Source organism: Zonotrichia leucophrys, chromosome 1A (genome assembly GCF_028769735.1).
Source record: "Zonotrichia leucophrys gambelii isolate GWCS_2022_RI chromosome 1A, RI_Zleu_2.0, whole genome shotgun sequence".
Classification (NCBI taxonomy): Eukaryota; Metazoa; Chordata; class Aves; order Passeriformes; family Passerellidae; genus Zonotrichia; species Zonotrichia leucophrys.
Genome location: NC_088170.1, coordinates 12,736,208 through 12,749,653, shown reverse-complemented (window position 1 = coordinate 12,749,653; position 13,446 = coordinate 12,736,208). Strand labels below are relative to the sequence as shown.

General features: G+C 39.1%; 1 protein-coding gene across 9 annotated transcripts in view; it reads left to right on the top strand.

Annotated features, from left to right (window-relative positions):
• Nucleotides 1–13,446, top strand: part of DGKI (diacylglycerol kinase iota) — a 210,007-nt gene that overhangs the window by 121,247 nt on the left and 75,314 nt on the right. For 7 of the 9 annotated variants that reach the window (XM_064737910.1, XM_064737888.1, XM_064737904.1 and 4 more), the window contains 3 exons: nt 2,229–2,428; nt 5,803–5,865; nt 13,304–13,404. In XM_064737910.1, the coding sequence (XP_064593980.1) occupies nt 2,229–2,428; nt 5,803–5,865; nt 13,304–13,404 (364 nt within the window). The remainder of the gene's footprint in view (nt 1–2,228; nt 2,429–5,802; nt 5,866–13,303; nt 13,405–13,446) is intronic. The other 2 variants (XM_064737925.1, XM_064737896.1) reach the window with 1 other exon arrangement.

The following is a 13,446-nucleotide window of genomic DNA, read 5'->3' as shown; positions in this document are numbered from 1 at the left end:
CAGTCAGAGTTGGCAATTTTCCCCATGCAAGCGCCAGCCTACCTAAGGCACTGCAGCTTGGGCTTAGTGTGGCCAGCAGAAGGCCCACAGCTGGACTTGCTGGCAAGTTTTTATAGCTGACACTTAGCTCCATACCTGTAGGCCTTTGTTGCTGCTGTCTCATGTAAGCTAGTTTAAAAGAAAAATGGATAAGCCTGTTTTAGCTAAACTTCCTTGTTGTGTGACCTGCCCTCAGTCCACTTTCAGTAAATACCTACAATAATGGTGTTTGTTTCCTCAAAGAGAAAGTCAGGCAAGTCTAATCTTCAAAGTAAGCAAAAAGCAGTTTGGGTCAGTCTTTTCTTAAAAGTTTGTCTGAGTTAAGGATACCTTCCTGGATGTTTTTTTTTTAAATTGATCTAGTGGATTAGGGAACTAACCGGCAAGAAAAATTGTTTAGCCATCTTGTGGAATAAAAGTGAGGAGAAGTTTAGGACATGTTTTTGAAAATGCTGTCGAAACTTTAGCATGTACAAACAGACAGTTTTCAGTCAGAGGAATTTTTTATTTTTGCCTCTAACACAGTTCTAGTCAATGGAAGTGGCTAGACAGGTCTCAGAAGCTCCCAACAATTTCAGTTGGGGCTGAATTTAAGAAGTAGGGCCCTTTGAGCTTCTGTTTCTCTTTAAAGGAAGCCTAGTTTAGAACTGTGGGCCTACAGGTGTGCTTTGGTTGTGATGCTGAAAATGATTATAACCCTAGACAGCTTTGATATAATCCTAACTTGCCTTGTATGTATCAGATGTGCTTGTACTTAAGTGAGTTTGTGAAACCAAGGGAAAGAACTACTTTTTAAAAAGCATTTTTAATTATTGGTCATATTGTCAATTGATCCATAATATTAAGTGCACAGGCCTTGACTTGTGTTTACACTGTTCTCTGTTAGCATCGCATTAATATGAGATGATTTTTCTGCATCTGAGAGATGAGAATGAATTGCCAAATAATAGTCACATTCATTTAAAAAAAATGCACTTCTGCCCAAACATGTCTGCCTCAATCTTGAAGGATCTGCTCATTGTATTCCTTGCTTAATTTCTTTGAAATGAATTCTTTAACATTATATTTAATTTTTTTAACAAGGTCCTTCTGCTTGCTCTTTTCAGCCTGTCTAATGTTGAGGTTGACTTGATGTGTAAGCTTTCATAATAAAAAATTTAAATTTGCTAATTCACATTAAGGACCATTCTGTTCAGGAAGGGGAATAGTTTTTCTGTCTCGCAGATGTATCTAATTAGGGATGTTGTTTTAAAGAGCAAATAACTATTAGCATGACTGTTGTTGTAAAAACAAACCAACCAAAACAAATTGAAAGCTTTAAGAATGAGCACAGTTATTAATTTGTGTGTGTACATACAGATGATGAGTCCTATAAGGCATGTGGTTAGATAGCTGCTTGTTGCTCTGCAGTTTTGGGGTGAAAATGCTTTCATTGTGCTCTTTCAGAGTAGCTTAGGTATATGGAGTACTGTGTAAAGGATGCTGCCAGCAAAGTGGCATTTTGGATTTGTTAACTGCCTCAGCTGTCTCTGTTCTGAGCTGTCTTTTCCCTGCTTGTCGGAACCCAGGGCATCCCTCTGGCTGTCCTGGATGGCTCGAGCCCCTGCCAGGGGGCTCAGAGGCCTTGGCACAGAGCCCAGGACACCCGTGACTTTGAATTTGACCCACGGAGCAAATTACCACCTTTATATGCAGAATTACAAGTCAAGAGAGTTTAAGCAGAATAATTGTTAGCTTGTTTTAGGGTGAAAAGTAGAATTTTGAGGTTTCTAGAATGGGGGCTCGGGGTCCCAAGATGGAGGAATTTGGATGTGCTTTGTCCTTCTTTCTCCTTCTGCCTAGCCCCCATATTCTGGGAGGTGGTGGCACTTTTGGATTGGTTTAAGGTAGGGACGCACTGTCTAACATAGGTGATAGGTATTGGGAAATTATTGTAAATAAAGTACACGTACTTTTAGTATAAAAGACAACACTGACCTGCTGAACAGACCTCGGCAGGCCAGAGAAAGGATGTTATAGATAAGAAATAATAAACAACCTTGAAAACCACAGCTGAGGAATCCTGACTCCTTCTTTGACTGCTGGGCTAGGAAAAGACTTGTATGTATCTCGGGGTCACTCTGACCAGCAGAGACTCCAAGACCTGCTTGGTGTTTTGTTTGTTTGTGTGTTTTGTTTGTTGCTTGCAGGCCGCTCTCCAGGTGGGTGGCCATGGGGAGCGGCTGCACCAGTGCCGGGAGGTGACGCTTCTGACGTACAAGTCCATCCCCATGCAAGTGGACGGCGAGCCCTGCCGGCTGGCCCCCTCCCTCATCCGCATCTCCCTGAGGAACCAGGCCAACATGGTGCAGAAGAGCAAGAGGAGAACCTCCATGCCTTTGCTGAATGAGTGAGTTGCACATGTGCATGTCCTAGAGGCAGGAAGCCCGTGTGGGGCAGTGTATTCTGTCATGGATTTTGCATGTACTGGTCTTGCAGCGCATTTGAAAAATAAATTAAAAAAAAAAAATCACATCTTCTGAAGTCCCTTTTCACTCTATTGTAAATACTTACCTGACTTTCTTTTACTCTTTATCTTCTGAGTTACTCTTGTCTTGCTTTCAGACTGGTGTTCTATCTTTCTGTTATATATTTATTTATTTAGAGAGGTTTCTGCAGGCTTGGCAGTGTGCCCCTTGGCTTTCGATGGTTCTGCATATGTATGCCATTTACCCTTGAAGTTTTTTTGATTTAGTTTCTCAGCTTTATCGATCTGCTTTTTAAGCTGCATTGAAGACCCCGTAAGAAATTGCCACAATCAAGAGCTAATCAGGACATATTTCAGTCTTTGCTGTGAGCACATGCTGCCTGGCAGAGTCTATGGAGAAAAATTTGAATGTCCTGAAAGAACTGTTTGTACTTTGTAAGAAATCCTTCTCCAGTATAGAAACTCAAATGAGAAATGAGTATTGTAAATGTGAATAGAGAAAAGCTAAGATTGGAAACTAGTAGCTTGTGAAGAGGAATACACAGAACTAACATTGCTTTTCATGATTACACTTTCTTTACCAGTACTGCAATTATAATTTAATCAGAAGAAACCTAAATAGTAAAATTTTGACCCATGAAAGTGGCCACCCAATAAAATAATTTAGATTATTTTGTAGAGGGTATTATTGTAATCCTTGTAGAGGTCTTTATTGCTGGTAAAATGACTGTGCAAGGGACTTTGCTGTTTTTCATAAAATATTCCAAATATGAAGCAAAACAGTCGATTCCTTATCCAAAGATACTGAACTAATGCCCTAAAGTTATTAAGGATTCACATTTAATTCAAACACTCATCCACTGAGGCTTTAATATTTCTGGGGAAATGGGTGGTGGAATTTTGCTGTTGCAATTGTAATGATGAGGCAAATTCTGTGAAGAGATGTAATACCTTCCAAAAGACTAACTCCTATAACTGGGAAAAAAAAGCACAAGGTCTTAGGCACACCTTTTCTCTTCAGCTATCTTAAAAGTTGTGTCCCTTACAGCTGTATATCTAGAGAAAGATCCTGCTTTACTTCAAACTTTGACTCCAGCCCTTAAGAATTTTTTTCATTCCCTGGCTGTCAATCTATTAATATAATCAAAGCCACCCTGGTTACTTTCAACAGGTTCCTGTTCAATTTAGCACTTTGTTCTCCTACTGAGACTAATTCTTTAAGTTGCAGTAGAAACACATTTCTCTAATGTGCAATTTCTCTTTGCCTGGAAAATATATAAGATACAAAATACTCATTTTTCTTGAGCAGAGAATAGCAGACTCTTAACTATGGGCAGTAGTGCCCAGTTTCACCCAACCACAACTCCTCAATCTTCAATGAAAGCAAAGGGCAGCCCTGGGACATCTTTTTCTGCACTGAAGGAGACTAATGCAAATGTAAAAAGAGAATTCATGGTATTTCAAACTGATAATTAGCACAGGTTAGATTTGGGTTTTTAGATCTGAATTTAAACTGTGGTAGGGAAATCGAGATTTGTAGTATATTCCAATTGTCAAGGGGATATTCTTTGTGGTTTAGCTTAATTTAAATGTGCCATGGTACACTAAATTGCTGTCAGAGTCCTTTGATTTGGCTGACGTATTTTTCTGCAGATCTGTGTCTTAGGAAAATGCAAATGATCTGTCAGGAACTGTAGTGTCAGCTTCACATATCAGAAACTGTGTGTGTAGATATTTACATCTATTTCTATATATATCTGTGTATGTTCTTCACTCTAAGGTATTAAAAAGGAAGGAGAGAGCACTTGAATCTTCTCTTACTGTGATTAAAAGTAAATGATTTGTTAAAAGCTAAAATCTAGGAACAATATTAGTATTGTGAGAAGTTCATTCAATATGATGCTGATTGGTAGTATTGCACAAGTGAAGAAATTTGTAATTAAATATGTTTATCTATTTTTCTTAACTTGATCTCTAGGATATAACTCCTTGTTCTGTTGCAATCTCCCAGAGAGCCTTGTATGGGATGGACATGATAGATGAAGGGTTTTTTAATGACTATTGTTTAAATGTTAGATGTGTGAGATAAGTCAGTGGGTCTGGAGCCATCCTTAATTACTAGACAGCTCTTCCTGAGCTCCTTGCCAGGAAAGCAATTAGAAAATTATCTTGGTCACAGAATTGCAGATTTATTATTATTGTCACCTTTGATATTATTGCCATATAAGAAGTGGGAGTGAGTAGAAAAAGACTTGACTTGAAGAAGTTTTACACTGCTTCTGTATTTTTTGTCCTGATAATCTTTTTTCTGTGGTTTTTTTTTCTCTTTGAAACACTTGTTGGCTAAATTCTCATTCCCGTTCTCCACTATTGATCACAGTAGAATGTGCAAGAGGCAACACAGCTTGTTTTCTGTGACTGAGCCAAGAATGTGGCTGTTGAGAGCTATACCAAAAATTAGGGAGAATAAGAAGAGAAACTGTGGTTCAGCTTTTCCAGAAATAATTTTCTGATTAAAAACTCCTGCATAGTATATTCCCCAGTAAGTTTCAGTTAATGAACACTTGCTGAATTGAAAAATGTATTTTGCTCTCACTGACTTTTACTTTGGCTTGAGGAAGAGCACCCTGCATAATGGAAGAGAAAGAAGAGGAAAGAGCTTCTAGATAAAACATATTTGATGCATTCAAGAAAAAGAAAGGGACCATTTGAATATAAACACTAAAGGTGAATGTTAATAAAATGCAAGTTTCCCTAAAGTATGAACAAGAGGAACGGAAACAGCAACTTGTCATTGTAGATACCAAATCTCCAGTAAGGGTATTTTTTCCTTAAACAGTAATTATTTGGTCAACCCTTGAAGACAATTCCATCCATCTGGATCTCAGCTTTGATGTTTGTTTGCGTTTCTGGACCTGCTTCCAAAGTCTGTTGCTTTGAAATTTTTCAGTGCCTGTGGAAAAAGTTCTGGGATCCCTTGTCTTGTATAGTTATGTGCTGGGCTTTTCACTGCTCCCCACCTGTATCTTTAGAAAGCTCCTGTGTGCCACATAGCAGTGATTTTTCTCCATTTGCATGTCTTCAGTTGCTCTTGGCTTCCTAGTGTGGGCTCAGAGCTCTGCATGGCCCTTCATTCAACGTTTATGTGACACATTCCTTTTGTTTCTGTTTAAATGTTGTGTGTCTTTCTCTTTCTTTCTTCTCTTCCACTCCTCTCTCTGTCTCACCTTTTTTTCTTGTCTGTCCTCACTGTGTGCTGTTTTTCTCTTGGCCACTCATTTCCTGCTGCCTTATAGTATCCATAAAGTGCAGTCTGCTGACCTGAGGAGAGTCTCGGCTCCCCCTGATTCCTTCACTGTGTGAGTATCTGGCTTTTTTCTATTCTAAAAGTTCCACAGCCTTTTGTTATTACCCTGTGTCATTGAGCTGAGAGATGGGGCAGTAAAATACAGTGACAAATGGGAAGAGGGAGCTCAGATGACAGCATGACTGATGAGGCACAGTTCCACAGTAGCCAAGTAAGGTGAGCAGAACATGTCTAGTGATGGTGACCAGGTTCAGCCATCAGCCAGCTCCCCAAACATCCATGGCAACAGGCACATCTGAGATTTAATGCCAGGCATCATTCCTGGAAAAGATGAGATATTTTCAATCCAACACAGGAGGTTTCCTCTGAACATGAGGAGAAAATGCATTTTATCATAAAGTTGACAGAGCACTGGCACAGGTTACCAAGAAAGGTTGTAGAATCTTCATTTTTAGTCATAATCAAACCCTGCCTGGACATGGTCCTGGACAGCCTGCTCTAGGTGCGCCTGCTTGAGCAGGGATTTGCATCAGATGACCTCTAGAGGTCTCTTTCAGCTTCAACCATTCTGTGATTCTGTGAAATTTCAGAAAGCTCCAAGCGCTTCATTGTTATTTTGGAAAAAGGAAAGTTTTTTCAGTTTGGTGTGCCTTTTCCATGGGTGCAGTTTGCTGTATTCTGCTGACAGGCATAAAGTAATGAAACCAACTTGCCTCACCAATTCAGCATCTGAATCAGCCTCTAGAAAAAAGTTGAGGTAACCCTAGTTTCTTACACAGAACATTAAGCTCTGTGTCTAAGAGAAGGAGTACAGGGATATCCCTTGGAGCTCAGGGATATCCTTTGGAAAATGACCTCCAAGTTTTGATGCAGTTAATTTTAATGTCCCATGTGAGATCAGCTGTCAGAATAAAGCAGGGAGAGAAAGACTTGCAAGCCCCAAACTAATTTGAAAGTCAAAGTTGTTCTCTATCTTAAAATCTGTAAAAATAGATTGAACATGCTGCTGCACTGGGGCTGCCAATTAATGTGTCTGGCAAATTAAAATAGGAACCCAGGAGGTAACACAGAAATATGATTTGGATTATGATGGCTTTGAGATTCAAATATTGCTTTGTGGTTTTTTGTTGAGCAACATAGAAGAAGACTGAGTTCCAGTTAGTACTGAACAGCAGGGCAGATCCTACTGAGAGCTGACGATGGATTATAGCCTGTCTTAGATAAATGTCAGGATTTCTGCTGCAGGAGATGCATGGGAGTTTAGGGCAGCCAATTTATTAGGCTCATGTGGTCTTTTTTTGCAGAGACAGTAGAACTGTAGTGTGATCCATTGCAAATGCTTATACAAGGTGTGTAAGTAAATACAATCATTGTATTTTTGAAGGCCTTTTAAAAGGAAGGTGACAACTTGCATTTTCCTGCTGGATGTTCAGATATGAGAAGATGCATAATTGAGAGTACATTTGTCTTGTGTGGTTGATGCTGAAAATTACCATTGAAAAATAAGATATTAACTTGTGTAGCCCCTACAGCTCTTCTACAAGTGGAATAAACACTGTGGGTAGGCTGTAATTATTTTTTCAATTAAAAAATCTGAGTAAATGAAAATACAGATATCACTGTATTGGTAAATACTACTCCTTTATGGAGTTTGTGGTAATGACTGCAGCAGAGTATGTGTATAAAACCTGTGTGAATAATAAAAGAGTAATAGAAAATAGTATTTTTGCCTTTAGAGGTGCAAATGACAAACAGAATCAACTTTCTCAGGCTGAATATGGTTACTGTCTCTTAGAGGAGAGTCTAATAAAGAACAGTAGGAGGCAAGGTGTAAGGGAGAAAGTGGCAGAAAGTGAACAGTTCTCCAAATGCAGAGTTAAGGATGAAAATGCTTAGAGAGATCTCCTTTTTTTCTGAAACATGAATTATGGGGAATTGAGTCTCCTCATTTCTTATCAGTTTTTCCTGTTTAGCATGTGGATTTCTGAATGTGAAGCTGTCCTGTGTTCCCTGGCAGCCCAGAAAGCCAGCCATAAACTGGGCTGCAGCTGAAGCAGCATGGCCAGCAGGTCCAGGGAGGTGATTCTGCCCCTCTGTTCTGCTCGTGTGAGACCTCACCTCTAGTGCTGCATACAGCTTCAGGGTCCCCACCATGGCAAGGATGTTGACCTGTTGATGTGAGCTCAGCAGAGGGTACCCAAGGTGATTAGAAGAATTGGGCACCTCTCCTATGAGGAAAGGCTGAAAGAATTGGGATTGTTCAACCGGGAGAACAGGAGCTTTGGGGTAACCTAATTGTGGCTGAAGGGAACCTACAAGAAACGTGGAGAGGCACCATTTACAAGAGCATGTACTGACAAGTGGAATAATTTCAACCAGAAAGAGAGTAGGTTTGGATTAGATATTGGGAAGAAATTCTTTATGGTGAGATGCTGGAACAGTTTGCCTGGAGAGGTTGCGGGTGCCCCATCCCTGGAGGTATTCAAGGCCAGGTTGGATGAGGCTTTGAACAACCTGGTCTTGTGAAAGGTGTCCCTGCCCATGGCAGGGGAGTTGGAACTAAGTGATCTTTAAAGTCCCTTCCAACCCAAAAAATTCTATCATTCTGTTTAGAGGGATTATTACTTATGGAGAACATGCTGTGCTTGGAAGGGTAATGTGTGAGAGAAGCACAGTTAGCATGCAGGAGAAGAAAAGCAAGTTCCAGGATTCTACTGGAAACTTCAGAATGTGTCTCTACTTTAAGTGTCTCTGTGGGTGTAGCTCTACGAACTCAAATGTGTTTGCTGAAGAAATTGTGAGATAAGAAAGTACCAACAAACTCACTAGGGTTAGCCAGGTTAACCTGGCTTATCTGGGATAACACTTATGTCCTGGTTTTGGCTGTGACATGGCTGGTTTTCTCCCTAATAGCTGTACAGAACTGCTTGTTTGGTTTATGGCAAGAATAATGTTTTGGTTATTGCTAAGTGGTGTTTATCCCAAGTAAACACTATTTTCAGTGTCTCACACTCTGCTGCTGAGGAGCTGCACTCAATGCTGGGAGAGAGTGAGGCCAGGTAAGCTGACACAAACTGGCCAAGGGGATGTTTCACGCCAGAGAAGGTCACGCCCAGTGTGTAAACTGGAGGAGTTACCTGGGAGGGGTCTGACTGCTGTTTGGGGATATGCTGAGTGGTGAGCAGTTGTATTGTGCATCTCTTTTTTCTCTCGTGTTTGTTACTCTCTCTATCCCCCACTTATTATTATTATTATTATTATCATCATATTTATTATTACTATTATACTATTTTGTTCTGTCATGAAATTCTTATCCCATCTGTGAGGTTTATCTTTTCTTTCCAATGCTTCTTCTCACCAAGGGGACTGTCCTTTGGCCCAGCACCCTATGACATGGCTGCTCATCTAGTTCAGATTCCCAAATGAAAGAAAAAAAAATATGTGGTAGAGCTTATAATTTCAAGGGTTTGTGTTTTTTTTTTTTAGGTAAAGAGTTTAGCAAGACCTTCACCTTAAAATAGTCAGGAACTTTTGTGAAGCATTGAAATTGCTCCACAGAAGGGACTGAATGAGTCTGCTCTGTTGTGGCAGTTCTTATGTTTCAAGTAGATAGATGCTGTCAGAAACTTATTTTTAATGTATCATTTCCAAGCTCTGTCAATGTAGTCTTGAAAGTAAGGTGAATTTCCTTTTTCTCTTTTGGCTACAGCTTTCCTCTTTCCAATTGTTCTAAACGGCAGAATACTGAATTAATTTTTCATGTTTATTTCTTCTTTAGGAGACAGATAATTCATTAATCATTCATTGTCACTACAAACATCCCCTACAAGAATATTTTTTTTTTTTACTCAAGTATTTTTTGTATGGGGGGAAGTAGATTTCCTTTTCTATTTACTGAATCATGTTAAAATTTGTGTGTATGGTGGTGTGAGCTGTGTTCTTGGAGATCTATCAGAAATTTGTCACTGGATGCTGTAGACTTGTTGGACTGTTTATTCTTATCATTCCTTTCTCTGTGGAGACATGAAGTGTAAGAAATGGTTCACTGGGTTCATAAATAATTGAAATAGGGATTGGGGTATTTATAATTTACAAGTCTGTCTCCCCAGCTGAATCAAGCTGGTGGTGTGGCAGAAGTGTAGCTGTGTGCTGTGCAGGAGTGCCAGGCTTGGGCAGGACCCAAGCTTGCTCTGCCTGTGCTCTTCCCTGGGTGACTGGAAGCAGGAGCATGTGTCCTAGGAAAACCAGCTGTGCTCCAAGTGAGCTGTCTGGCATCCTCTCACTTGTTGCTGGATGATTAATAGGGGTGAGGAACTCACAGTTTCATCAAAAGCCAAGGGTGTTTTCTAGATGAAAGATCTTGGGGAAGATTCATATTTAGGTTTGTGTTTGAATGAAATCATTATAAATAATAAACATGAACAAACAGAATGTTTTATTTGACCTCGATCTTTATTTACATCCTCATGAGGCAAATGACATTTAGGATTTAGTTCTGTAGATTGATGTGTTTGTGGAATGAGTTCCTAATTAGATTCTTTAGGAGGTAATAGACTTCATTAATCTGTACTTTCAAGTACTTTTTGTTGGCTATGTAATACACCATGTAAAAAAATAATTGTTAAGAGGTAAGTAATTTAAGTTGAATTAAAGTGCAGCAATCTCCCCAAATTTATAAATTGCTGCTTTATGTGGAAAGCTTTTCTTCCTCTTGTTGCAGTTAAGCAAGTTGCTTTACACAGTGTTTAGAGACATCTATTTCTATTAATACTGTACTAATGTTTCTGTTCAGTGACATCCATCATCCTGTTATTTGCTTTTACATGGACATGCTTATGTATTTAATCTTTGTGGTTTCTGGATATACTGAGTATGTCTGAACAAAGACAAGTTGATCTATTTGTATAATAATATGGATTATGATGCAGTGCCCATGAAGACTGCAGTAGTGTTGATAGTGGAAGTATTTTGCTCAGCTCCATTAGATAGAGTTCTGTGAATGAATGAGTTAATTAGTTTGACTGATGAGGACAATATACTCTGGTGTCAATTGCTGCTAGTCTGATAGCACAAGAAATGAATATTCAAGTAGTGAGTTTTAGAATCAAATTTATTTTGAATAGGTAATAAAATTTAGTGACACAATGTGTCAGCCAATGATTATTATAAGAGAACAAAGGGTGTTTGCAAAGAACTCATGAACAAAACCATTAAGCTTCAGTTACTGAATAAATGTCTCTTTTGTGCATGTGTCAATACACACATGTTTTTAGGTATGCCTATATATGTTTACTTGTGTTATGAATCTGCTGCCTGTGACTGGACCTGGCTAAGTGTATAAATCTCTACCCTGTGGAAAAGAACTCCTGGCATTGATTTTTCTGGTAATAGCTTATTTTCTATAGAAAGCTACTGTTTCCAAGGTTACAGTATTTTTACTAAGATAACTAAACTTTTCAAACGGACAAGAGGCCAAGTTCTGTTTCTCTCCAGTTGTATGTTTTAGCACACAACCTGCTTATGTAGTGGTTTTAGCATGTCTTTATAAAAATGGAGTGAGAGGAGGGCAGAACAGGATACCAAACTCTGGTACTTGCCAGCTGATTGCCCTCCTACACTGGACCTGCTCCTATTTCTCCTCAGAAAATACATCACACTTTAGATGAGTGGTTGTTCCTTCTGCAGAAACAGTCATATATACAGTGTGCCTGTATATCAAAAATTATACTTTTTGCAAAAGCATGGGAATATTTTCTTAAATATTTTCTAATTAAAAGAGAATTTTGGACAGTGTATGTGTGGTTTTTGGAAGAAAGAAATATATTCTAGATTTTCTTAATTTTAGATACTTCTCTTCCTCCATTTCTAAGCAAAGAAAAAGACCTTGCTCACTTCTTTTCAGGTGAAAGGACTAATTTGACTCAGAAGGTGATACTGCACATGCAGTAGGTTGCCATCGGCTTCAAGCTAAGAAATAACATATGTTTTTCTTCCTTACATGGCATTAGGTAGTGAGTCAGCATATCTACAGAAGCCAGTGTTATCTTTCTCTCCCCTTGGTGTCCAAACACCATCCTGTGTGGGATGGAGTTTGGACACCAACAGGTAGGTTGGAAGGGAGGCAATTAACCAAGGTTTGGCAGATGTTGGCATGAGATCATCCTGTTTTCCTCTCCTGCTTTCATGAGATACCCAGATTATTCATTGTGATAATGAGTTTGAAATGATGCCCATTGTGATAGAACATAAGTCTACCACTGATTAATTGATGACATTAGTGAAGAAAATTCACATTTGAACCGGTGTTTAGAAATGAGATAACACATGTTACATTTGTGAGATGTGCCTTGTCCTTCACTAGCAGTGAAAATGCTATAAATCAAATAGTTTAAAATTGAGAAAGAAGCCAAACTGTATATTTATGAGAGTACACCGCATTATGCCTTTGAAAATGCAGTGTGTTAGTCAATATTACTGTAGGCAGAGTCCTGGTACTAACAAGATTAAAACAGAAAATATTGACAGTCTTTTACTAAAATCACAGAGTGAGTAATCTACTTTTAACTGACCTAGGGCTGAGTTCCTATAGGGCAGACATTTGCTATGTGTGTTATAAACACAGATTGTCTCTTTCTCTTTAAAAGTGGAAGATGCAAGTGTGGCTAAATGAATTTGGATACATCTAGCTAAACTTTAAAAAAATCAAACAATAGGTTACATTAAGGTAGTAACTAGTGTGAAATGAAAAAGAAAGCTTTTCTGGACAAATTTCTATCCATATTTATATGGATATTTCATGTTAAGTATATGAATACCTAATTTCTAGATACTGACCTATTGAGTCTTTCAATAGGTCAGTATCTAGAAATACTGAGGTATCTAAATCAAACTAAATTTTGTAAAAGTGAGGTTGCCATACTGCTACTTGCTTTTAAAAGTCCTTCTCGGTTCTGAGTATTAGACTCAAAACTTTCGAAATCTCGTTCTTAGCCACATCTTTGTTGACTGTTTCTCAGACCTGAGATGCTGGATCAGGATCCTTCAGTAATGTGGTGTAGATGCTCTCATGGGCAGAGGTTGTCCTGAGATACTTCCCAAGAAGCATCTTTCTGTGTCTTTAAATTCAAGTTGGCAGATCTATCTACTGACTGTGGTGGGGCTCTAAGAATCTACACAAAGTCGAATTGGAGAAGGGCGGGGTAGCTACACAGGGGTATAAGAATTCAGAAAAAACCTTTACAGTTTCAGGTCACACAAACAGCAAACGGGATTCTTGATCTTGCTTGGTATTTAAGGTGTAATATCTATGCTGTTGTGCAGTAGAAAGTCTTAATTGTAAATGCAGCCATAGGCCTGTGGGGACATGGCTCGCTTCTGAAGAGGCTTGTGCATTTTCTTCTTTCAGAGAAGATTGAAATCCCTTCATATCCTGTTTTCCTTTGCTCTTCCAGGGAACACTCTGTCTAAGAAGCTTTCTTGTTTCCTTGCAGTCCTCATTCCATCCCAGATCGCCTGCGGATCAGAGTGAACAGGATTAATTTACAAGAGTATGAGGGGCTACATTACGACAAGGAAAAGCTCCGGGAAGCTTGTAAGTTGGGAGAAGCCAGATTGTGGCTGCTTTTGATAGAAC